General features: G+C 43.2%; 1 protein-coding gene across 3 annotated transcripts in view; it reads right to left on the minus strand.

Moving 5' to 3' along the window:
* Positions 1-27,985, minus strand: part of STARD13 (StAR related lipid transfer domain containing 13) — a 191,735-nt gene that overhangs the window by 38,818 nt on the left and 124,932 nt on the right. For all 3 annotated transcript variants that reach the window (XM_075851710.1, XM_075851709.1, XM_075851711.1), the window contains exons 2-3: positions 9,123-9,194; positions 5,590-5,671 (exon numbers count right to left, since the gene is read on the minus strand). In XM_075851710.1, coding sequence (XP_075707825.1) covers positions 5,590-5,671; positions 9,123-9,194 — 154 coding nt within the window. The remainder of the gene's footprint in view (positions 1-5,589; positions 5,672-9,122; positions 9,195-27,985) is intronic.

Below are 27,985 nucleotides of genomic sequence, written 5' to 3' on the forward strand. Positions count from 1 at the left end.
CAGCCAGGGCCGCCATCAGGGGGGGACTGGGGGTACTGCAGTGAGGGGCCCGGGCATAAATTTTAAAAAAAGGGGCCCGCACTCTGCCGCTGGAATTAATATACTCACGGCAGTGTGACTCTTACGATTTCATTTCGGTGAAAGGAACAGGTCCCATCACGAAGGAGTGGCCCGTTCATTACATCAGAATAAAATCGTAAGGGCCCGCTGGAGAGTGACATGTGCCTGCCCCTCCTCCTCCGCAACAGTGTGACAGCGTGTGGGGAGGAGACAAGGGGTGGAGACATCACAGCAGCGGGAGTTATGAGCTCAGCCTCGGAGGATACGTCCAGCAGCAGCAGCAGCAGTCGTCGTCTTCTTCTTCAGACACAGTGAGTACTGAGTTATGTCTGTGTCCGGCTGCTGCTGCCCGGAGCCTCCTGAAAAGATCTCCTCCTGCCCCCATAGAAAGTAAATATCTTCCCCACCTCTGTATTATGTTAACACTGCAGCATAGGATTGTATCAGCTCTACGGCTCTTATCTCCCGTCCTGTGTAACATGTGCAATAAACCTGTCTTCTCCCTCTGTTTACACAGGACAGGAGATAAGAGCCGTCGTGGAGCTGAGTGATACAATCCTATGCTGCAGTGTGAACCAATACAGACGTGGGGAAGATTTATGCTTTCTATGGGGAGGGGGTAGAGGGAGATGATAATGGGGGCAGGGAGATGATAATGGGGGCAGGGAGATGATAATGGGGGCAGGGAGATGATAATAGGGCAGGGAGATGATAATGGGGGCAGGGAGATGATAATGGGGCAGGGAGATGATAATGGGGGCAGGGAGATGATAATGGGGCAGGGAGATGATAATGGGGCAGCGAGATGATAATGGGGGCAGATAGATGATAATTGGGCAGGGAGATGATAATGGGGCAGGGAGATGATAATGGGGGCAGGGAGATGATAATGGGGGCAGGGAGATGATAATGGGGGCAGGGAGATGATAATGGGGGCAGGGAGATGATAATGGGGCAGGGAGATGATAATGGGGGCAGGGAGATGATAATGGGGGCAGGGAGATGATAATGGGGGCAGGGAGATGATAATGGGGGCAGGGAGATGATAATGGGGGCAGCGAGATGATAATGGGGCAGTGAGATGGCATTGGGTAAGGAGGGAAATGATGCTAGAGTGGGAAGGAGATAATAATGGAGGGAGGATGGCACTTGAGTAGGGATGCACGATGCATCAAAACTTCGATACGGTTTCGATACTGTGCACCCCCAAACGGTTCAATACCGTTATTTCATGTATTTCGATACTGAGCTGTGCGGCCGCACAGCTCAATATTGTAATACATGAATGTATGAGAGCGGAGCTGCGGCTGTGTAACACAGTCACGGCCCTGCTCCGGAGTCCTGACATGTGCGCGCCGCCAGGATTATGTGATGCGGCCAGCGCTGTACTAATGAGCGGCGGCACTGAAAACAGAACATGGCGGGCGCACTACAAAACACCCCCACATGTTCTGTCTTCAGTGCCTGAACCGCCGCTCATTAGTGCAGCGCCAACCGCATCACCTCGTGCTGACCGCGTGCGGGGCGGGGCAATGGTTGTATTACACAGCCGCAGTCCCACTCTATAAAGGCAGAGATCAAAGAAACCTCTCATCTCTGTCGCTATTCCCCTGAATGCTGCGATCACAGCTGACTGCAGCATTCAGGGGAAAATAAGAAGGGGGGATGCCCCTTGGATCACGTCACAGGAATCCCTGTGACGCGATTGAGGGACATACCATATATGGACAGACAGCCCAAGGTCCAATGAAGGACCCCAGGGCTGTCTTACCATATTTCCTGTTAGGGCATACTCAGGTCTGTCCTAACAACTGCCTGTGTACTATGCGTATATAGATATATACCAGTACATTAAAGTTTCAAAAAGAAAGTAAAAACATAAAGTAATGTTAAATTTAAAAAAAATACACATACACCTTTTTTACAAAACACATTAAAATAAGTCTCAATACATAAAATATACACATTCAGTATTGGCGCGGCCGTAATAACCTGCACAACAATTTTTTTGCGTCATTTATGATGTGTACGTTGTAAAAAATAAAATAAAAACTTCTTTCACTTATTAATGTGAGGCACGAGGTATTATGAATTTTGAACCTCCATGTGCCTCACATTAATAGTAATTAACCCCATCATGTACCTTACACATTAACCCTTTATAATTGAGGAACATGATGGGGTTAATTACTATTAATGTGAGGCACATGGAGGTTAAATTTACCATCACACCTCGCGCCTCACATAAGAAATGGAAGAACTGTTTTGTTTTTTTATTACTGTTGGCAAAGTATCGCTTTGTTATCGAAATCGCAATACTACACAAAGCATCGGTACTGAAGTCCAAATTCTGGTATCGTGACATCCCTCCACTGGAGGAGGCATTATACAATGGGGGGGGGGGGTAATAATTGGGTGAAAAGTGATGATATCTGAAGGGAGGGGAGAAATTATACATGGGGAGGGGTAGAGGAAGGAGAGAGTATACCTGGGTAGGGGGAGAAAGCTTATACCGGAGGCATAGTTAGCAACAGTCCTGAATTTGCAGGGACTGTCCTGAATCTAAAGAGGCAGTCCCGGCAAATTACTGTCCCAGACGTGTCTCAGCCACTGCCATATTCAATTGTATCTGCGTCCACAGGATGCAGATACAATTGAATACTATGGCAGAGCAGGAAAGTATCAGCTTCCTGCTCTGCCATTCACCCATCCAGGAGCGAAATCCCCGGCCAGAGAGTTGCCGACACTCTGGTCGGGGATTCCTCTCCTAGAGGTAGCCCCTGAGGTCACTGTCCATATATGGACAGTGAGGTCAGGGTCTCCTCCTGGACTGGAATCCCCTGTAGAGAGTGCCACACACTCCCCTGTAGTCAGCGCCGAACATACCCCCTGTAGATAGCGCCACACACACACACCCCTGTAGATAGTGTCACACACTGCCCCCTGTAGATAGCACCACACAATCCCATGTAGATAGCGCCACACAATCCCATGTAGATAGCGCCACACCCACCCTGTAGATAGCGCCACACACCCCCCCTGTAGATAGCGCCTCACCCACCCCTGCAGATAGCGCCACACACAGCCCCCTGTAGATAGCGCTACACACAGATAACGTGTGTGCAGCGTGTGAAGAGAATGCAAAAGCATCATCCAGACATGCCCGTGGCGGTGGGAGATCTTAGGGACTACATTTTGGTGAGTGACTCTGCTGTGTATAGGGCTTCAGTGCAATGATTTTTGTTTATATTGCCCTCCTACACCCTGACAGATTCTACATACACACACACACACATACACACACACTCACTTTCCCTTTTTGCCCCCCACAGACCCGCTGTCTCTTGTCTCTTCCTTGTCACTCCACAGAGCCCCTGTGAGGTTGCGTCTCCCCCCTGGCTACCACTGCTACCTTCAGTTCTCCCAGCCCTGGGACTTAGTTTCTCCCCTTTGCCCTCCGACACCCACCTCCTGTCTCTGCCCTGCTCCTCCAAAGAGTTTTATTTTTAATGTGCCCTACCTCCCGCCCCTTTACATTTCACCCCCCCTCCTAATAACGAGGGGGGCGGGGGCCCAGACTCATTGGCTGTATGGGGCCCAGAAATTCCTGATGGCAGCCCTGGTTACAGCAGAGGAAGCGTGATCTCGCGAGATCTCGCTGTAAATGACAGGTTACAACGAGATCACGCTTCCTCTGCTGTAACTACCACAGACAGAGTAACGAAGTGCAGAGATTGTGAATAGACATCCCGTGGAATGTCTATTCACTGTCTAAACACTTCAGTATTGTTAATGTGTAAGTATAAGACAGCACATAAGGATCTAGCAGGATCCCTATGCGCTGACTAAATGAATGGAGAGAAGTGCATGATGCTGATTGGTCACTTATTGGTCAGAGTCATACACTCCTCTGTACAACGCCCACTTGGTCTAAAGTAAAAATACGCCCAGTTGGGCATTAAGCAACTTATTAGCATAAATCTAAAATCGCTAATAAAGTGGTGAAAACAGATCGTTTTATTAGATAAAAAGTATTACTGTCACCTACATTATAGCGCCGATCTCCGTATATAGGAGATAGGGCACTTATAATGTGGTGACAGAGCCTCTTTAAGGTCCTTTTACATGGGCCGATTATCAGGCAAATAAGCGTTCATATGATTGCTCGTTCCCGATCATTGCCGTGTGTAAACAGGGCAACGATCAGCCTATGAACAAGCAAACAGGGAGATGTGCTGCCGACATGATGGAAATCTATGGGGACGAGCGATCGTAGTGCTTGTCCCCATACATAACCAAGCATTGCCCCTTGTGAAATGAGCAAATGAGCGCCGATCAATGAGCTGTCTCGTTGATCGGCGCGCGTTTACACAGCTCATATCAGGCTGTGTAGTAGGACCCTAACTCAATAGTGGGTAATGCAGGTCATGTATGAAAAGTACTTTTTAAGGGGTTAAAGAACATTTTTACCTAGAATCAGAAGAATCACCTACAACAAATAAAAGTCTTTAAGGTGTCCCCTTGTATAATGGTGATAAAAATTTAGTGACAACCCATGTGACCACAATTATAGCTCCTGCAGGGGTTGTCACCCAGCTTTCACATACTTCAAAATAGCAAATGACCGGGTTTACAAGGTTGCAATACAAAACCATTTTAGTGTCTATATTTAATTTCAGTAGAACTGCGGGGGTCCAGGGGTTGCAGCCGTAATACAGATTTCTAAAATGCGGCCTTATTACTACCATCTGAAAGCGGATTGTGCATTAATAAATTTTCCCTTCCTATATTTCCTTCCTAGGCAGATTTGCCATTCAAGAGCTTTGGAAACCTAGGTGACGTGTGGGAGTGGGAGCAGCTGTCACCCAGATTTCTGAAAAACAGGCATCGCATAGAAATGGCCAAAAAACTATTCTAAAACAGTTTGACCAAAAAGGGCAACTAAAGAAATGTTATATGTACAGGAGATTTTTTTTTATCTAGGCAGTAAGTCTACTAATTTCTACTCGTTTTTAAGGATATATTCTTCAAGGGGATGGCTTAAATAATAATAATAATACTAATATATGTTCATTATGGGAATACTTTAGATGCAGGAGCTTTCCGATAAGCTGAGGTAAGATCCATAAGCATTAACTATGGGTGAGATTTTTCAAAAATAGTGGAAAGAAAAAAGTTATGGGATGCACATCAGATTCCAGCTGTCATTTTTCTAGACCCTCATTGATTGTTTTTTTTTTCGAGAAATAGCACCACTTTTGTCCAAAGGCAGAGTCTGGCATTGCAGCTCTGCCCTATACTTTAGAATGGGGGTGACCTGCAATAGCATGCACAGCCCATGAACAAGAGTGTTTATGGCAATCACGTAATGCAACGAACGGTTCTCCTAGTTTTGCATTAGTTAAATAAATACGAATTATAGAAAACTGCAGAATCCCTTAAACAATAATTGTAAAATCAAATTTGTTAGTGATGAGATCAATTGTATATGACATTATGTGTGTAAAAAAAAAACAATGAAGGAATTACCTGCAAAGTGGTTCTACATGGTCTCTATCAAGGAAATCATGATCACGTTTCACTGAAGCAATATCGATTGGGAATTGAGAATCTGGAATAATAAATTGTATAGTTGTATCACATGAACATAGGTCTCATTCACATGGCCGAATTATAAGGCCACGTTCAGACGTGGTGGAATTGCTGTTGAATTCCGTTGCAGACAGTCCGCAGTGAAATTCTGCAGCAGTCGTTTTTTACACTTCTTTCTATACATTTTCAGGAAAGTTAGTTCAGACGTTGCGGAAAATAGCTGTGCGGAAATTAGGCTGCGGTGCAGAATTTTCCCTCCGCAGCATGCTCATTATGTTGCGGAGAAGAAGCAGAATTTTGCTGCGGATTTCAGCCTTTGCAATGCAAAAACTGAAATGTGTGGCAAGTCCGCCGTGATATCTGCAACGTCTGAATTACCTGTCAAATATGCAAATGTTGGTGCAGATTCGTGGCGTAATTGCCCCGAATCTGCACCAACATTTGCAGCAGAAAAATTCTGCCACGTCTGAACGTGGCCTAAGTGTGTGGGCCCTAGTGTATGCCTGTATACCACTTTTTTCCCTCTTCCGCCACTATCCGCATCAATGCCGCACATAATCTGCGTTGCAAATTCTGTTGCGGCTCTGCCTAAAATGGGCATTAAATTGATGCGGACTAGCCGTTGCATATTGAGGTGAAAGTACTTCCCTTCTCTCCATCAGTGCAGGATAGAAAGAAGGGACAGCCCTTTTCACTAGTAAAAGTAAAAGAAATTCATACTTACCGGCCGTTGTCTTGGTGACGCGTCCCTCTCTTGACATCCGGCCCGACCTCCCTGAATGACGCGGCAGTCCATGTGACTGCTGCAGCCTGTGATTGGCCTGTGATTGGCTGCAGCCGTCACTTGGACTGAAACGTCATCCCGGGAGGCCGGACTGGAGGAAGAAGCAGGGTTGATGTATATTGTGATCGGAAGTCACTGTCCAGGGTGCAGAAACAGTTACTGCCGATCGTTTAACTCTTTCAGCACCCTGGACAGTGACTATTTACTGACGTCGCCTAGCAACGCTCCCGTAATTACGGGTGCACACACGTAGTCCCCCGTAATTACGGGAGCCCCATTGACTTCTATGGGCCTGCCCGTGCCGTAATAACGGCCCGTGATTACGGGCGTTTTTACGTTAGTGTGCATGGGGCCTCAGTCTGGCTGTAGACCTAGAAATACATAGGTCCAGCCAGAATGAAGAAATGTCATGTTAGTAAAACCAATACGCTCCGCAGCACACATAACATCTGCAGACTTCATTGCAGAATTTTGACTCTCCATTGAAGTCAATGGAGAAATTCCGCAATGAGTCCGCAACAAGTCCGCTACACGTCCGCAACAACCAGTGTATGCTGCGGACACCAAATTCCGCACCGCAGCTTATGGTCCGCAGCGGAGGTTTCCCGCAATGTGTAAACAAACCTCACTAAAAAGCTGTGGAAAGCAATGGAGAAACGTGTACGCTGCGGATTTCCGCAGCGGACTGTCCACAACGGAATTCCAGAGCAATTCCGCCACGTCTGGTCATGCCCTGCCTGTACTGCACACGTGACATCACTATTGTGAGTGCATCAGGAATGGCCACAAATGGTCTATGATTTATCTTCAAACCATGACCTGTTGGGGGAACAGGACTACAGTTGAGAAACAATGCTCTAGAAAAATGGAACGAGAGACTGAGGAAATCAGAAAAAAAAAATCTTAGCTCAGTGAGCATAGCTTCCAACTGTTTTTTGGGGGGCATTTGGGTGGTATAACAATAAGTGGCGCTCTATTTGCCCCCGATGGATAAATATTACTATGGTTTAACGTCAGCAATTTCTTTAATATACAGTCAGGATCACTCTTCCATTTGGGCCTCACTTACACGAGAATACTGAAATACAGTATTGTCCCAAATACAGGCAAGTATGTGTTTACATCTACATTATTTTTTTCTATACAGTATTTAGTGTTTTGTCAGTTTTGGTCACAACTGCTTTTTGGATATTGTATAAGAAATCATTGATAGAGCAAAGTCCCACGTGGCCAAGTGTAGGACATGCGTAGTGTGTTGCTCCATAGTTTCAAATATGGAAGAAGTACAATACATATATCAAATGTCAATGAGCCCATAAAATGTAAAGCATCCATGACCCTCTGGATTTATGACCCTCTGGATTTATGACCCTCTGGTATGTGCACACTGCATTTTTTGCCAAGCAGAAAAAATCTGCCTCAAAATGCCTTCATTTTTTTGACAGTTTTTTTTAGGCGGTTTTGAGGCGTTTTTTTTTTTGGTCGCTCTAATTAAGCAATTGCAAAAACCGCTCTAAACTATGCATTTTTTTCCATCTCCCATTGATTTTAATGGAGGTTCAAAGGCAGAAACGGCTAAAAAAAAAAAAAAACGCCTCTACCTCCCATTGAAATGGAGGGAGATTTGGGATCTTATTTGGCAATGATTTTAATGTGGTTTCCATATCAAAAACAGTGCCAAAAAGTGTATCTCGCATTGTCATTAGGAACATACAGAACAATTTTGTGATTATTTTTTAGTAATTTCGGATGTCCTATATAACAGACAATAAATAAGAAATAATAACAGCAGCAGCAGAAATAATCTATGATAATGGAGTAATTATGAAAATTAGTCCCATTCATATCAGTTTCTATAGGGTGAAAGTCAATTTGTAGAATCAGGATGGCGCAGACTATGGGTTCATCGTTGAAAATGAATCTCAAGGCCGGGTCCACTGCTAGAAGGTTCACTATTAACCTGTTAAGCTGACCAGTATTAACATTATTTCATAAAATAAAATGAATGACACAAAAGAAAACCAGATTTCTACAAGTAAGGGCTTATTCATACGAACGAGTGCAAACTCAGATGTGAACATCAGACATTTCTTACGTCCGAGTTGCCCCCGTGCGGGACCTGTTTTCACTAATCCCTCATAGACTTGAGTCCATCGAGGGATCTGTGAAAACAGAAGAAAATAGGACATGTTCTATTTTTCAACGGACCCTTCACACGGTCCGTTGAAACAACGGCCGTGTGAACGGCCCCATTGAAATACACGCGTCCACGTGACGGCCGTTGTTTTAACATCCGGCACATGGACGTCTACAACAGTCGTGTGAATAAGCCCTTAGTCAGACATATTTGTAGTCAGCGGCCCACCCCCAGCTCTAGGCCTCGGATCCCTGCCATTCATAGCTCTGTAGGTTTATCCTGCAGACACAGGTTGGGGCCGCTTAATTATTTTGGTTATTACATAAATATTATTATTGAGTGCACACCGTTACTACTGTATCAAGGACTGGGTGGTCCTGATGAATGGGATCCGCTGTTCTCATGCTGCCTATGTTTTTAGTGGCTGGCATAATTATGGCTTTAAAGCTCATAAAAATCAGCCTTCCCGGGGTGTAAAGTGCAATGGAACAGAATAATGTCATGGATGAAAAGCATAGCAAATTCCATCAGAAGACCTGGTGCTATTACCTTCATAAAGCTGAGCGTATTGAGGAAATCCAGCCGCCCGTAACCACTCGCATGCTTCTTTTGCTTCGAGTTCTGAAAAAAAGAAAGAACATGAAGTAAATGTACTGTCTGGACATTAATGCTTTCTGGATATAGTACTTCATAAATCATTTGTGATACTCATATACTAGAGTAATTTAGCAGTAAAAGAAAAGTACGTCAAGCACACATTCCTATGAAAGGTGCTGCATATTGGCATTGCCAGCATACCTAAATAATAGGTTCTATTGAAGAATGTATTTTGTTTTTAAGTGGCTCAAAATACATTGGAAATGTGCAGCAAATATGCAAATAAAAAACACCGTTTTTTTCTTTTCTTTTTTTTTTAATGATTTGTTTAGCAAGGCACTGAATCAACCATTGCGCCAATGATTGTAACGTACAAAAACACAAAAAGATATTTTTTTTCAATACCTGACAGAATAGTACAGAATGATGCATAAGAGTACATGCACACTACTGTATTATGGCTCCATACAACCTCCACATTACATCACCTATAGACTTCTATTGGGCTACTGTACCTCTGTGTACCTTCAAGTTCATATGGAGGCATACAGAGGCATTTGGCAGAAAAAGGCGTTTAGGAGAGAATGTCTTCGTAATATGGCACCGTACTGAGGTACCATACCGGAGTGCCTATGGCTCAATGGTACAGAGCCGCAGAGACTCCTATGTGCCTCGTAAACTCTGTGGATGCAGTTCTGCCATGTGCATAAGGCCTAATTCTATATGTAAATAAACAAACAAAAAATTTATATGGTTGCATACTGATGAAAAAAATGTACATTCTGCAAGCAGTGAACTGTTTTTCTCCCTACTAGTTGGAAATAACCATTAATAATACAAATTAATAACATAATAAAGGGTGCACTGAGGGGAAAGAGGTTTCCTTGCACCACAAAACCTGCTCTGAGCTGTCCATAAGTAGTGATTAAATGCTAAAATGACATCTGTCACCACCAGGGGGCGATCAATGCATAAGAATTTATTATAGAGGTCAATGGAAGCAGCAAACTCCCCCTAGTGGTGGCTGCATGTGAAATTCGTGAACCATCTGTAAAATGGGGGAGTGGGGGTTTCCGTCTCCACCAATTTAAACCAATATATCCAGAAAACGATACAAAGGGAGCAAAGTAGAATATAACATATATCATGTCAGAAAACACATTGCTCAAACCAAAACAGAAGATCCATTTACACAAATTGAATATCATTCAGATCTGAACTATTTTAAACATTTGTAATGATAATAGATCTAAATACATGAGCCAAACGGTCAACATTGTTTTTGAAAGATATTATTCATTACTGACTATTAATGTAATGAGCGCCCATACATTCAAGTTTACCTTTTCTATCTTTATGAATAAATAGAAAGACTGTCCCTATTGGGTGATCATTTATAGGCGATCATGTCATGTAAACTGTTGATCACCCAGGACCTCTGTATAGAAGCAGCTCACTGGACGGCTTGAACCACCTGCTGATCACCTGTAATTGTAGGAAAAACTATCCGTAAAGTGCAGTCTTCATGGCCGACCCTGTAAGTAATGTCTTATTCTGTAAGGCCTCATGCCCACTTCCGTATTTTCCTTCAGGGTGCTAGCCGTTTTTTTGATGGCTAGCACCTAGACCCATTCATTTCAATGGGGCCATGTACACTTCAGTTTTTTTGACGGTCCCGTTGTTCTGTTCCGACAAAAGTAGAGCATGTTCTACTTTTGTCCAAGATTCCGTGACCGTGTGGCCCATACAAGTCAATGGGTCCGTCAAAAAAACTGAAGGCACACGGAAGGCATCCTTCCCCCGTCCGTGTGTGACACAGTGGTTGGATGCAGCGGTCATATGGTCTGAAAAGTCAACTCAGGAGGCCGGACTGGAGGAAGAAGCAGGGAAGCAGGGAGTTCTAGGTAAGTAGTAAAAAATTTTTTGTTTTGTTTTTTTTTTAAATGAAACATTAATAATCTATATTGTGAGCGCCGCACATGGTACTCACTGTCCAGCGGTTGTCTCTGTCCAGGGTGCTGCACTGATCGGCAGTAACTCTTTCAGCACCCTGGACAGTGACTACCGCTGGACAGTGAGTAGCATGTGTGGCACTCACAATATCGTGTACATAGTGTGAATGGGAACAGTTTCCTCTCGGAATCTGAAACACGGAAGTGTACACGGAGTGCAAACGGGAAGCACACTGATCCAATCACGGATATACGGATCCGTGAAAACGGTGATGGAAGTGTGCATGAGGCCTAAGAAGGAAATGACTGTGATACTAGCTAAGAAAAGGAACTGCTGCTCTAACATGTAAAGTACTGTGCATACTGAGGGTAGGGCTACTCGGAGCGGCCCTGACACGGTCGCAACGCGGCTAACTACTGCGCCGGCACCATGTTCGGTGCGGCTGTCAAACAGCCTGTTAGTGGGCGCATGTTAACGCGGGTAAACCGTCCCTTTATCTGAAAAATCGTGCGGCCATGAATTAATACACCCTTTATGGCCGCACGATTTTGCAAATTACAAGAACTTACCCCCTATTCATTCTCTATGGGAGTGTCAGAGATAGCCAAGTGCAGTGTTGGGCTATCTCCGGCGCTGCCATAGAGAATGAATGGAGCGGCAGTGCGCATGCGCATGTAACCGGAATACCCCTTAACAAGGTATTTGACAGCCGCTCCTACATAGTGCCGGCGTGGTTATTGGCCGCGTTGCAACCGTGTCAGGGCCGCTCCGTGTGGCCGTACCCTAAGAGAGGAGGAACACTCACGATCACATGTAAAGTTTCATTATTTGAGAGGAGATGTGATTTAAAAATGAACATGCCTGACTAGAATTAGTGAGGGGAATATATTATATGGTGTATGCCAGTAATAAAAGAAGAACATCTTGGCACACACTTGTTTTTCGCAAAAATTTGTGACTGTTTTCACTTTTACGCTGCGCCCACCACTTCTAAAAAAAAAGTGTGCATGGTTTAGTAAAATGGGGAGCAGCCCAAAAAATGTACTATAATTTACAACAGAAAGTGGCATCAATTTTAGCAGAAAGTTACGGAAGCTTGTACAGTAACTGGCGTTGATTTAATTTTGTGGTGCACGGAAAGCCCAAGATGCAACAAATTTATTAATAAATTTGTTGCATCTTACTCCAGCAGCCTACATGATAAGACTGGCATATGAAACGCCAGTATTTGGGTCAGTTCACACAGAGTTTTTAGTCGCTGAATTTAAAGCGGAAACTACATCGGGTCAATGCCAAAAAAACGGCCCAAGTTGTTCCACAATGATTTCAATATGAGGCAAAGTTGTTTTTTTCCCCCCGGCTATCTTTTGGCCCCATGCCAAAAAAAAAAAGCGTCATGCTCTTTCTTTTAGCAGTTTCCGTTTCGGACCTCCCATTGAAATCAATAATCAATGGTAAGCAAGAAAAACCTGCGGCACTCGTTGTGAGCGTTTTTTTGCATCATTTTTTGCCTACGGTTTTTACATTAGATTCAACGTTGTGGACAAAAAAACGCCAAAAACACGGAAAGAAAAAGCAACGCTGGCCATTCAAAATCTTCCTCAATATTACTGAAGGAATGTTGAGGCAGATTTTGTTCTGCCTGATAAAAACTTAATGTGAACTATGCCTTAGTAAATCCACCGGATTGTGTCTGGTACTTGAAGTTGGAATCTTATGAGCTGAAAAAAAACACAACAATGTAGCCTTATAAATTTCCTGCGTTGTAATCTATTGCTATTAATAAGCCATGAGCAAAAAATCATGGGGCATCAATAACTGATGAATAAAGAGATGCCATGTGTAAAGAATCATTAAAAGCTGACTCCTACGTAATTGACATGTAGAAAACTTTATATAGGACTTTACCCTTCCCTACCAAGGGAAAAAGGGAATGCACACAGTAGAAAGGGTCCGTAGGAATTCACTATTAGGGTAAGTTCACACGTAACATAAAAACTGTGAATTTTCTGCAAGGGATTTCGCTGCGGAAAATCTCATCCACACGCTGCGTAAATGATAAGTGGAAAAACTGCTCAGAAATTGACCTGCGGAGCAGATTTTTAATCCGTAGCATGTCAATTGTGTTTGCGTAATCGCTGCTTTTTTGTTGTGGGTTTTCCCAATTGAATTCAATGTGAGATAAAATCTGCTACAATTAGTAGATGTTGCGATTTTTGCAGCGTAAAAGCTGCGATTCCGCGGCAAAAACCGCAACTCAGAAAAAAAGAAATCTTATACTTACCCAGAATCCTGTGCTTCTTTGTCCAGGCCGGCCTCCTGGGATGACAATTCATCCCATGTGATTTCTGCAGCCGATTACAGGCTGCAGTGCTCACATGGGATAAAACGTCATCCCGGGAGGCTGGTCTGCAGAATGTCAGAGGGTAAGCATGGGAGGGGTTTTTTTTTTGCTTCTGTTTTCCGCAGCGGACATTCCAGCCGAAAAACTGCAGCACAATTTGGTGCGTTTTTTTGTCTGGAATTTCCTGCGGCGCCAAGGGTAGATACGCTGTGTAATTTTACGCCGTGTATCCGCCCTGTGTGAACATAGCCTTAGGGTAGATTCACACATACCATTCTGATGCCATTTTTGATGCAGTTTTATTAAGCCAAAGCCAGGAGTGGATCCAAAAGAGAGATGTTTAAGCTTTTCCTTTATACTTTTCCTTTCTTTTGGATCTGCTCTTGGCTTTGGCAAAAAAAAACAAAAACGTCTTATATTCTAGCAGGAAGGGGAATATGAGATTCAATTGGTGGGGTAAGACCAGAGGACAATATAAGGCTCTGTTCACATCTGCGTTCCAGGTTCAGTCCTGTCATAGGAAGAGAACAATGTTAATACCGGAAGCACTGGATCCGTTGCATGACGGAAACCAATGGCGCACGACAAAGCCCATTGACTTTAATGGGTTTTGTCAGGTTTCCTTTATGGTTTCTTTATTTTGCCCGACAAAATAGTCCAGCATGCTGCACTATTTTGTCCAGCAAATTCGACTGGATGGTCTTCTGCTCAAATGTTAAGAGAGCCTTAGTCTAAGTTTATACCATATTGGTTATACGTTTTTTTTGTTCTTGTATATAGGAGTATTGATAAGCATGGTTGACTATGCTTTTTAATACAGTTGAGGCAAAGCTATACAAGCCAAATTTATGCCAAAAAGGCTCCTTTTTGCATACGTTTGGCTTTGGGCTTGTCTGCTACACATATATATATATATTAGGGCACGTTAGACATATATATCAGAAAAAGTTTTTGGCATAAAAGCCAAATGTAAGGCCAAAATATGGCGTGAACCTAGTCTAAGGTCAACGATGGAGCGGCAAGATCAGTTAGGAGGGAATTAGTAGATGAGGTCTGATCTTATAGTGGTAACGTAAGGAGTAAAAGACCTGGTCTCAAAACATAATTGGAGGCCATTGAAGAAATCGGCAAAGACGAGAAGCAGGTATGGAGTGGTAGGAGGAAAAAATTAGTCTTGCAGCAAAGTTCATGATAGATTCAAGAGGTGAAAGTCTAGTTGACGGAAGGTCAGACTTGATGACCTTGTAGGAGTTAAGATAATAAGTAACAGTATTATGGGGTAGTAGTTTACTAGGCTCCTTAGTCAAGAACTGTATTTCTTGGAGATGTTGTGTGATAAGCCGAATAATGAGATGTTCTGGATGTAAGAAATGAAGGAGAGGCTTAACCCATTGCTAGACCACGGCAGCGAGCTTATTAACTACGAATAATGATAGTACCATTTACACAGTCTGAACTTTCTTCATAGATGTGTGGGTAATATAAGTTATTAGGTGGATTAACTTTATAGTGGTGTTTCAACGTCTATTTCAAGCTATTGCAGTGATATAGCAATAGCCTTCCTTCTATGCATGCTACTTTGTGATGGTTTTAAGAAAGATCTCATGTTTCTTCCCCAGTATAAACAATGAAAAGACGTTCTTAGGAACATAAAATGTCTAAGAAAGAACTTACAAGCAACATTTGTACTTAGAGGATTTTTTTTTTTTAAAGTACAGTAGGAGACGTGAACATAAGACACAGCACTAACTCTCCAGTATAAACATAACTTTAACTGAGACCTTTGAGTTTTGACTAAACGCATTAACAATAGTTAGTGGAGCCAATCTGAGCTATCCTTTTTTGGCCCATTGTTTTTGCTGGAAAGACTCTGCGCCAGCTCATTAGTCTTTATTTACTTAGACAGCAGTTTAATGCCTTGGCCTCTGTGACTTTGTAACATGTGAGAGTACATACAGTTCTTATTAAAGAAAAAAATACACTGCAAATATCTTTAAAAGAACACATCTGCACCCAAGGTAACATCGCTGCGGACAGCTTAAATGCATCTAGTTAAAGGGGTATTCCCAGAACTAACATTTGTCATATATCCACAAAGTTTTATCACTCGGGGCCTTACCGCTGGGACTCCCATCGATTTTGAGAACGGGGGTCCTGTGTCCCCCATTTTTCGGCACCCTACCCTGTGCCAGTCACTGCACTGGTTGCTGATTTACTTTAGAATACAATTTAAACTTTTTACTCTCACACATAAAGCTCTCCTCGGTGCTGCACCTCCCATTATTATTATGATTATTATTCCTATCCTAAAAATGTTTTGTCAGAGAATATGTCTTATATCTGCAACATACATGTCAAAATTTCTGTCAGGTTTCCGTTGCTCTTTGACGGCCAGAATAGTGCAGCAGGCAATTCTATTCCTTCCAGTAAAAAAACAAAAGACAAAACACAGACTGCCCCATTATGAATGGGATCCATACCAAAACAGTTCCTGTAAAAGCGAAAACCATGACGTAAGTGTGAACAGAGCTGTACAATTTGCTGCCATACATATCTGACACTTTTCTTTACTCAAAAATGTTGTACAATGACTGACATTTTTTAAAATGCTACTCCTACTCAGTATTCCGTCGGAAAAAGTTGCACATTTTGGCACACACTTATTTTGCACAAAATTGTGAGATTTTTTTCACTTTTATGCCGATCTCGCTACTTTAAAAAAAGTAGGTGGGGCTTATCAGAGAGGCACAGCCTCCTGCAGCTCAACACACTTACTATATATTACGCCAGAAATTGTTGTAAATCATAGCGAACATCTACGGCAGCTCATAGCTGGTGTCGATTTTAATTTGTGGCACATGGACATCCCAAGATACAACATTTATTAAGAGGCCAAAGTAAGGCCTCATGCACACGACTGTGGTCTTGTGTCCGCAATTTATCTGCAGTTTTACGGATAAATTGCGGACCAATTCATTTCTATGGCCCCATGCAAACGACCGTGGTTTTCACGGATCCGCGTGGGGGCTGCAAATCCGGACCACAAAAAACAAGTAATTTTACGGTCCGGATTTTCGGCTTCACAAACTGGTGACATCAATTTTTTTGGTGAATCCTAATGACACACCAATGCACAACAAAAGTTTTTTTGCAGACAAATGGACTGAAACGGATCCGTGGTTTTGCGGCCCACAAAACCACTACGGTTGTGTGAATTAGGCTTAAATCTGGCCCAAAGTATATTAGAAACAAAATGCGGACAAATTCTGCAACGTGTAATGATGGGGGCAAGGAAACAGACAAGTGAGCCCTAATCTACCCGCCACTCAGTCCCTGCCTACTTGCAACGGCCCGCCCTAGGCGACGGGGTACAACTGGGCGACGGTCCCTACGCTCAATAAGTGCACGACAGACAAACAGACAAGGGTACACAGAAGCAAGGGAAAAGGGGCAGTTGCCCACGGCAACACCGTGAGCAACAAGAGAGGTGAACGAGCCGAGTCAAACCAGGAGTGTACGAGGTACCAAATGCAGAGCAGGAGAGTAGTGAACAAGCCGAGTCAAACCAGGAGTGTACGAGGTACCAAACGCAGAGCAGGAGAGTAGTGAACAAGCCGAGTCAAACCAGGAGTGTACGAGGTACCAAACGCAGAGCAGGAGAGTAGTCAGTAAGCCAGGGTCAATATGAAGCAGGGTCAAATGGTACAAGAAGCTGCAGCAGGGCCAGGAAACAAAACGAGAAGAATCACAAGCAAGGAGGAACAGGAAAGGCAGGTATAAATAGACAGAGGGCGGGAGCTAGCTCTGTCTGGCCAGGCTGTGATAGGCTCTCCCACTCCTAAGCCTGCCATCCTGAGTGGTGGAAGATAGAGTCAGTCTCACAGACATAGAAGCAGGTGCAGACTGATTACCTATGGGCGTGGATACAGAAGCTGTGCCTGGCAGATCCTTAACACAACGTGTAGATAAGATTACTTGAGGTGTCATTTACTTTGCTGGTAGTGTATAACACATCAGATTTGCCGTAGGAAAATCCACATGACAAATCTACACATAATACGCATCGGGTTCATGTGGCCTATAACAGCAGAAGGCAGCATACACCGTAATAGCTTCTATGGAAAGGTGTTGTCTCATGTGGTCTTAGTCCAGTACACAGAAGACGCACAGTGAAACTTTCTATCAGTCACCAGGAAGTAACTTCCAGAACATGACAAATCAGCGTTATATAACTGTATAATAGGAAATGACCACCCAAAACCAGCCACATGTATGTGTATCCCATTATAGAAGTTCTAACCATTTTGGTATTTATGTTTATAGACTTGCGTATAAAAGAAGGACAACATTTTTGTACTATGTGCTATGACGAAGGATGTTTATCCAAAACGCGTAAGCGAAACCTGTGCTCCTTGGTAATGCCGTGGTTGTTTTAAAATGTTAAAATAAAGAAGCAAAGATTTTACTACATTGCCGTGGATTTGTGTCGCTGGAATTTCTCCCTCCAACATTTTTGTAATCGTATTGAGTCATTTCTCTTATTCTGTCAGTATGGGATCAGCACACTTCCTAAAATCTGCCTCTATTTAAAGTGGTAGACGTGTTTGCTAATCACAAATGATCATAGTGGTGGATCTGTCACGGTGGGTGTGTGGACCCACTGGGCCATACCGCCGCAGCGGGATAGCAGCTGGCCAACAGGATACCAAGTCAACGTCTATAGTTCGAATAGGGGTACCTGTGTAAATTCAGACAGTAGCGATGGTTAGGCTTGGATGGGACCTTGACAGCAGGCAGACACCAGGCGCGGTGTAACACAGCAGGCGTAGTATACAGCACAACATGACTCCAACTCTCTATGGCACAAGAACAAGGTAGAACGGGATACAGGTAACAGGTACGGGAACACTGGGAACTGGAAAACACTAAGGGACCATTGGCAAAGACTAACACGGATAAACACAACAACGCTCAGGCAATAAAGGAAGGGGCAGGGCCCTTCTTATAGTCCAGGGTGATCATGGGCTAATTTCACATACTTTTCAGGTGTGCGCGCTGGCCCTTTAAGGCCGGGCACGAGCATGCGCACGCACCCTATGGGACACAGCAGCGTGAAGCGAAAGTGAGCGCTGGTGTCTCCTGAGGAGGAGATGCGGGCCAGCGCTCACAGATCCATGGCTGCGGCTGTCGGAAGGTGAGTAATCCAGACGGTCCGTGGCCATGGGCGCTACAGGATCTATCCATAAATCTATATTACAAGATGAAATCCATCTTTGACTACAATGGGAAAACATAAAAGTTAAGAAAAACTCTAGTAAAAAAAAACAACAACATTGATCTTGCTTTAACCATGCCCTATCATTATCCATTTTTACCATTATCATTGGGCATACATTCCCAGTCATTGCGATTGAAATTTGTTAGTACATTATGATCATTCAAATGAATGGCTGACCGTATAAAAAATGGATGGTCCCAGATCAGTCAAAGCAAGAGCTGCTTTGTGCAGTGAGTTCCCGCACTGACTTATTGAGTGCAGTATCCCCTTCTATGCCCTTCTATGCCCTATCATTGCAAATAGAGTAGTGTCGTCCTTGTGGGACAACCCCTTTAAATTTATGTCAAATTTCAAGCCAGAAAGTTCCCCTTTAAGGAAATGGGCATTAGTTGGCTGGCATGGAGAAAGGAAACCAGCCTGTGACTGTACGAAATAGATATTTCTCTTTGGCATTAGCCCATTGGACTGGTGGATTAAAGAACTACTAGTAGATCACAGCACGGCATGGTAACTTTGTAGTGGTCCGCTGACTTTCTTTAGAAACTTTAATGGGTTTTACACCCAGACAGACCTTCCTCATCCTATTTATTTTATTTAACACATATTTTATAGCAATTAATATGAAATAGATGGCTAAAATAAAAAAGGAAAAGTGTAACAGCAGAACGTATAGTTCATCCCGCCACCAGCATTGGGTTTGGTATTTCTAGATTAATAGCTGGTTTCAATATTAACCTCATGTTTGTCGTTTGTCTACATATTTGGCAACCTGATTGAATACTTTGGATAGAATTTGTAAGTTTAGTCTCATTTGCTACAAAATAAAATAGAGACATCCCATGGGTTGCAAGAATTGGCAGTAACTGAATGTTTGTATAGGTCGTGTAAATTATAGTTTCAAGAGTGTGAATATCCATACAGTCTAGTAAATGTTAAGGGAAACTCTTGTGAAAAACTGGGTTTCCCATATGAATTGTTACCAGAGATCATTCAAGATTCAGGAAATTCTTCATGTGTTCTTTTACGAATCCTAATGGATCTCATTGACTTATGGTCCATCAGGTTTGCTTATAGAATAATGTAGCATGCTTCGCTTTTCTGACCGTGTGATATGTGAGCCACATTTTGCCGCACAACGGCGAGCTGTAATGTTATTTCTGTGATAATCGCAAGATATCCAACACTGTTGGATATTTGCAATGTCTTGTATTCACACAGGCTAGCATTGCATGTTACAACACTTCATACGGCATAATGCTATAAAACAGTCACAAAAGTAGAGCACAAGATATGACACGAAAGGTCAGACGTTATGCGGAGCTTGTAAGACACAATTCTGTCTTCAAATGTGGCAAAAACCGCATATATTATCAATTACAGTCGCAGTTTTTCAATACAATGTAACTGTATCTATTTAAAAACATGACCCACCTCAGGGACCCGCACCTATCTCTAGAACGGGGGCCCCTAAACTCTGTTCTAGCTTTTTGTGCTCACGCTTACTCTCGGCCACTTCCTGATTACATGGTCGGGACATGGTCGGGAGTTACGGAGACAGCATAGCTCACTGAGCTACGCTGTCTCCGTAAGTCCCACAGTAGTGAATGGCAGTTACAGAAGTAGCGTAGCATGCGAGATACACTGTTTCCGTAACTACTATTCAGTACTGTGGGAGTTACGGAAACAGTGGAGCTCAGCGAGTTACGCTGTTTCCATAACTTCCGAACATGTAAATAGTAATTAGACAAGAAGTCTCACAGGACAAATACGTGTCAAGGTGGGAGACAACACTCAACCACCCATATAAATAATTAGAGATAAGGACTCTAACAATCTATGATAAACAAGAGAAAAAAAGGAGTCCATACATATCAACATATGGAAGAATTAAACATCTTTATTGATAACATAAAATACACTAAATGACATAGACAGAGAATCTAAAATAAATCCTTGTACGGATCACATATGTATACATTGATAGCAGTATATATATATATATATATATATATATAATACACTGATGGTATGCACAATTACTGTGGCTCAATGTAGCTCCAACATAGGGTGCATCACAGTAGGAGTAATTTGAAATGTAAGCTGTGCAAAGAGGGACAATATGCCTAACTCAAAAAGGCCTGTGATAACTCAAAAGTGATTGGTGCCTTGGAAAAACGGTATAAAGCCAAGTTTAAGTCCGATAGATGCACTTACCCATATATGGGAGATTGAGTAGGACCCAGCGGTATAGAAGAGCGCCCCGACGCGCGTTTCGCCTGTGAGAAAGCCACAGGCGAAACGCGCGTCGGGTCGCTCTTCTATACCGCTGGGTCACACTCAATCTCCCATATATGGGTAAGATTTTGCAACCCCTATCTGCTATTGCAGCAGCTCGGCGCTGCAATGTAGATTACAGTAACGTTTTTATTTTTAAAAAACTAGCATTTTTGGCCAAGTTATGACCATTTTTGTATGTATGCAAATGAGGCTTGCAAAAGTCCAAGTGGGCGTGTTTAAAGTAAAAGTCCAAGTGGGCGTGTATTATGTGCGTACATCGGGGCGTTTTTACTACTTTTACTAGCTGGGCGTTCTGACGAGAAGTATCATCCACTTCTCTTCACAACGCTCAGCTTCTGGCAGTGCAGACACAGCCGTGTTCTCGAGAGATCACGCTGTGACGTCACTCACTTCCTGCCCCAGGTCCTGCATCGTGTTGGCCACATCGGCACCAGAGGCTACAGTTGATTCTGCAGCAGCATCAGCGTTTGCAGGTAAGTAGCTACATCGACTTACCTGCAAACGCCGATGCTGCTGCAGAATCAACTGTAGCCTCTGGTGCCGATATGTCCTCGCTCGTCCGACACGATGCAGGACCTGTGAGTGACGTCACAGCGTGATCTCTCGAGAATACGGCTGTGTCTGCACTGCCAGAAGCTGGGTGTTGTGAAGAGAAGTGGATGATACTTCTCTTCAGAACGCCCAGCTAGTAAAAGAAGTAAAAACGCCCCGATGTACGCACATAATACACGCCCACTTGGACTTTTACTTTAAACACGCCCACTTGGACTTTTGCAAGCCTCATTTGCATAAATACAAAAATGGTCATAACTTGGCCAAAAATGCTCGTTTTTAAAAAATAAAAACGTTACTGTAATCTACATTGCAGCGCCTATCTGCTGCAATAGCAGATAGGGGTTGCAAAATCTGGTGACAGAGCCTCTTTAAAGAGGCTCTGTCACCAGATTATCAAATCCCTATCTCCTATTGAATGTGATGGGCGCTGCAATGTAGATAACAGCAAAGTGTTTTTTGTTTTTTTTTAAAACGATCATTTTTGCCCAAGTTATGAGCAATTTTATATTTATGCAAATGAGCTTTTCAATGGACAACTGGGCGTGTTTTCTCATTTTACCAACTGGGCGTGTATTGTGACGTCACCCACAGGCCTGGAGCCGATGTATCTTCTTTGTCCGACAACAAGGTTGAAGGACCTGTGGGTGACGTCACGCTGTGTCTGCTGTGAAAGAAGCTGGGTGGGAACAATGAGAAGTGTATGATGCTGATTTGTCAGCGTCATACACTTCTATTCACAATGCCCAGTTGGTAAAAACACAATACACGCCCAGTTGGTAAAAACACAATACACGCCCAGTTGGTAGAACGAGAAAACACGCCCAGTTGTCCATTGAAAAGCTCATTTGCATAAATATAAAATTGCTCATAACTTGGGCAAAAATGATCGTTTTAAAAAAAAACAAAAAACACTTTGCTGTTATCTACATTGCAGCTCCGATCACATTCAATAGGAGATAGGGATTTGATAATCTGGTGACAGAGCCTCTTTAAGTTTGGTCTTAAGCAAGTGAAATGCAGCTCGATTGGGTTGAGATCTGGTGATTAACTTGGCCATTGTAGAATATTCCACTTCTTTGCCTTAAAGGAACAGTGTCACCACAAAAAAAAAATTCATGTCAGTTTAATGTTAGTGTTTTATTAAAAACGTTTTTATTTATTTGTGTGTTTGTGTGTTACTTTTTTCTATTTTTTCACTTTTTCTTCCCTATGGGGGCTGCCATTTTTTTTTCCATTTCTGTATGTGTCGATTAACGACACATACAGACATGGAATATGGCAGCCACAGTCCCATAGGGACTGCGAACGGGTCCCGTCCCATCCACTTCTGTGTACGCCGTCTGTGTGGGAACTGCGCATGCGCCGCTCCCACACAGTCCAATTTGAAATGCGCGCCGTCCGGCGCCATTTTCCTGTGGACCGGAAGTCGCGGCCGGACAGTAAGATTACTACTTCCGGTCGCGGCTTCCGGACTTGTGCACTTGGACCAGCGGCAGCAGACGGAGCGGACGGGCCGGAGGGAGCCGTGGCGGCAGGAGCAGGTAAGGGATTTCTATGTATGTTCGTGTTTGTGTGTGTTTACTACTGTATGTAAACCTACTACACTGTGTGTTAGCTCAAAAAATGGCGACACACAGTGTAGGAGGTTAGACCGTTCAATCCCCTCGTTTATCCCGGCACTAGCCAGGATAAAGGAGGGGGGAATTCTCAGAGCTCACTAGGGCGAGTGCTTTTTTCCCAATTTTGCAGCAAAAAGCAATGTGGTTGCTTTACCACATGCAATGCTGCAATTTTGGGAATAGCTCCATCTAGTGACCAGCAATGGGAAATATTATAAATTAGAATCTAATTTATAATATTTCCTGACTCGTGAAAAAAAAAAAAAAAATTTGAACAATGTTTAATCCCCTACATGTTTTGCTGGCAACACATTCCCTTTAAACTCCTGGGTTGATTTCGCAGTATGTTTTGGGTCATTGTCCATCTGTACTGTGAAGCAACGTCCGATCAACCTGCTGCATTTGGTTGAATCTGAGGAGAAAGTACATCCATGAAAAAACTTCAGAATTCATCCGGCTGCTTCTGTCTTCAGTCACATCATCAATAAACACTAGTGACCCAGTGCCTTTGGCAGCCATGCATGCCCATGCCATCACACTGCCTCCACCATGTTTTACAGAGGATGTGGTGTGCTTTGGATCATGAGCCGGTCCAAGCCTTCTCCATACTTTTCTCCTCCCATCATTCTGGTACAGGTTAGTCTTAGTTTCATGCTGTTCCAGAACTGGGCTGGCTTCTTTAGATGTTGTTTGACAAAGTCTTATCTGGCCTTTCTATTTTTGAGGCTGATTAATGGTTTTCACCTCGCGGTGAACCCTCTGTATTTGCTCTCATGAAGTCTTCTCTTTATGGTAGACTTAGATACTGATACCCCTACTTCCAGGAGAGTGGTCTTCACTTGGGTAGATGTTGTGGAGGGGTTTTTCTTCACCATGGAAAGGATTCTGTGATCATCCACCACTGTTGTCTTCCGTGGACGCCCAGGCCTTTTGGAGTTCACGAGATCACCAGTGCGCTCTTTTTTTATTTTTTTTCAAGAATGCACCAAACTGTTGATTTGGCCACTCCTAACATTTGTGCTATCTCTCTGATGGATTTCTTAATTTTTTTCATCCTAACGATGGTCTGTTTCACTTGCATTAAGAGCTCCTTTAACCTCATGTTGTGGGTTCACAGCAACAGCTTCCAAATGCAAATGCCACACCTGGAATCAACTCCAGACCTTTTACCTGCTTAATTGATGATGGATTAACGAAGGAATGTGAATACCCTGATATTAAAGCTGAGCACTTTAAGCCCATATTGATTATGTAACTGTATATTCAATATGTTTTGGTAAACCGCTAAAATGCCAAAACTTGTGTCACTGTCCAAATAATTCCGGACCTAACTGTACTAAATATTTCCACATTATTAATCAGACCTGAGTAGTTTCCAAATCTTAAGTGACATTCTCGGTGAACTTCAGGGCGCTCTTCGTGAAATAAATATGTGTGTTGGTAAATATCCATCATGTACATTTATCTAGTGTTCTTGCAATCGTAACCTCCACAAAATCATAACATAATTGTTGGCGGAAAGAATTGAGATGTCCATTCCCTCATTAACAAGTATAATCAACCCATCAGAATGGGCAAGTCAATGCTACATGAAGAGGTTGACAGACACCTTAGGCACCACCCATCTTTCCAGAAGCAATAAAATTGAACCAGAATAAGCTATCCTATCTATTTTTCTGCTGGCAGTAGACTTTTTTTTTTTTTAGAGGGCCTGCCCCTATATACATTAAGTTGTCGGTGGATCAAGCAGGAATTGGTGGTGTCCACCACATTTTATGTCTGGGCAACATAACACTGCAGAATCTTTTGACAAATCAGATACACAATATATATTCACATACCTAAGATAAAGGGGTTTTCCTTGAATATACATTAGTAGAATCAATGTGTGTGGATAGCACATCAATGTGTGATTGGTGGCAGTTAAATCCCCAGGACCCCACACTGATCAGCAGCTTGTCGATGCGTACGTGTGGTTGTGATTCTGCTGATGGATGGGGGTCCCAGGGATCAGACCGCCACCAATTAATCAATGATTGCCTATCCTCAGTGTCTCCCACTTTATCCTGGGCTTACGTCAGATAAGGGAGCATATGGGCCCTTTTACACCAGTCAATTATCGGGCAAAAGGGCATACAGATGTAGCCGTCTACAATTTGACTTTTTACCCCCTTCCCCCTGCTTACATTCTGGGCCCTAATGACCAAGCAATTTTTTAAGTTTTTCCATCGTCACATTCGAAGAGCTATAACTATTTTATTGTTCCGCCGATGCAGTTGTATGAGGGCTTGTTTTTTGCGGTACGACTTGTAGTTTTTATTGGTACCATTTGAGAGTAGATGCGACTTTTTGATCACTTTTTATCACATTTTTTTAAAGTCAGGATTAACAGAAAATTTTTCCATTGTTTTTTATTTTATTTTTATAGCGTTCACCATGCGGGTTAAATAATGTAACAGCTTTATAGTCGGGGTCGTTATGGACGCGGCGATACCAAATATGTGTAACTTTTTTGCTTTATTGTGTTTTTTTAATAGTAAAGCATTTTGTAAGGGGAAAAAGTGTGTTTTTCATTTTTTTATTCACATTTTTTTAAATTAACTTTATTCAACTTTTTTTTTTAACTTGTCCTGCTAGGGGACTTTCATATGCGATCATCCGATCGCTTTTATAATACACTGCAATACTTTTGTATTGCAGTGTATTACTGCCTGTCCGTTTAAAACGGGTGTCAGTGGGACGAGAGGGAGCTCCCTCCCTCTCTCCAAAACCACTCAGATGCGGTGCACGCTATTGAGCACCGCATCTGAAGGGTTAAACGGGTGAGATCGATACTAATATCGATCTCACCCGGCAGAGCAGGGACGCCCCCAGCCCTCAGCTGCCTCTGGCAGCTGAGAGTAGGGAGATTTGACAGCTCCCTGCTCTGTTTACTTTATTCTAATGCAGCGCCGTGGAATGGCGGCGCTGTAGAATAAAGCCCATTAAAGGCTAATCGGCGGTCATTAAGGGGTTAACGCGTTAAATACACAATGCAAGTAACTTTATCTTGACTTTTTTTAATGACTTTTCAATGGCTTTTGTTGTGTGATATCACGCTGCAGCAAGTTGTCAGAGTCAAGATAAAGATGGCTACATCCGAACACTGGACACTCGTTCCCGATAATTGTCCTGTGTAAATGAGCACCGATCAGCGAGCTGTGTAAGACCACCTTAAGAGACCTGACAGATTTCCTTAATTCCACTACCAAATGTATTGTATGAATTAAATACATGGTGTAGCGGCTGTTTAAAAGATTATGTTACTGTCTAACGTCCTCCAACAAACTGTAATGTGAAAGCCACCTCTCAAAAAAAGTTCATGGGCTGCTTGCTAAGGGTATGTTCAGACGGCCAAATTTCAGACGTATACGAGGCGTATTATGCCTCGTTTTACGTCTGAAAATACGGCTCCAATACGTCGGCAAACATCTGCCCATTCATTTGAATGGGTTTGCCGACGTACTGTGCAGACGACCTGTTATTTACGCGTCGTCGTTTGACAGCTGTCAAAAGTCGACGCGTAAAAATACAGCCTCGTCAAAAGAAGTGCAGGACACTTCTTTGGACGTTTTTGGAGCTGTTTTCTCATAGACTCCAATGAAAACAGCTCCAAAAACGGACGTAAAAAACGCCGCGAAAACGGCGTGAAAACGCCGTGAAAAATGCGAGTTGGTAAAAAAACGTCTGAAAAGCAGGGTCTGTTTTCCCTTGAAAACAGCTCTGGATTTTCAGACGTTTTTGTTGACTACGTGTGAACATACCCTTAGTGTGAACTCCATACAATTTATAATCTAAACATGAAAAGGTGATACATTGCTTTATATTGTGCTACGATAGCACAGGGTGTTTTTCTACATCTTGTACTTTTAGGTCACCATATCAACTAATCAATCAGAGATCAATCTAAGAAAATGGTTCTTTACAAGGCAGCATTGTTTGCAGATTACTCAGCCATGTTGTACAAACACGATGTAGTAATCAGATCTAAGAACTAATCTTGTAAGTGTCGTGAACTGCTGAATGAGTGTAGGGGCTGGAGTGAAGAGCAGTCTATTCATTGAGGTCCTTTTACACGGGCCAATGATCAGGCGAACGAACACTCATACAAACTGATCATTGCAAGCACTCATTTATACCTCCCAGCTTTCAAGTATCACAAAGAGGAGCAACCGATGCGGCACGAGGCGCAGCAATTTTTTTCCTTTTAAGTAACGCCTCTAATTCCACCCAATCCCCGCCCATACACACCCGGTTCAGCCCACACAGTATAATGCTCCCATAGTGCCTCCCACACAGCATAATACCAAATAGCTGCCACCATACAGTATAATGCCCCCATAGCTGCCACCATACAGTATACTGCCCCATAGATGCACCCATACAGTATAAAGCCAACACAGATGCCCCCACACAGTATAATTCTCACACAGATGCCCCATACAGTATAATGTCCACACAGATTCTCCCATGCAGTATAATGCCCATACAGATGCCCCCATGCAGTATAATGGCCAAACAAATTCCCCCATACAGCATAATGCCCCCATAGCTGCCCCATACAGTATAATGCCCCCTTAGCTTCCCCTAGTGACAGTGCCCTTGTAGTGACACAGTGCCCATGTACATAGCGCCACAGTGTACCCTGTAGATAGTGCCCCAGTGTCCATGTAGATAGTGCCACACCCCCTTGAAGATAGCGCCACCCCCTGTAGATAGCGCCATTGGG

The sequence above is a fragment of the Rhinoderma darwinii genome, chromosome 2, assembly GCF_050947455.1.
Source record: "Rhinoderma darwinii isolate aRhiDar2 chromosome 2, aRhiDar2.hap1, whole genome shotgun sequence".
Taxonomy (NCBI): Eukaryota; Metazoa; Chordata; class Amphibia; order Anura; family Rhinodermatidae; genus Rhinoderma; species Rhinoderma darwinii.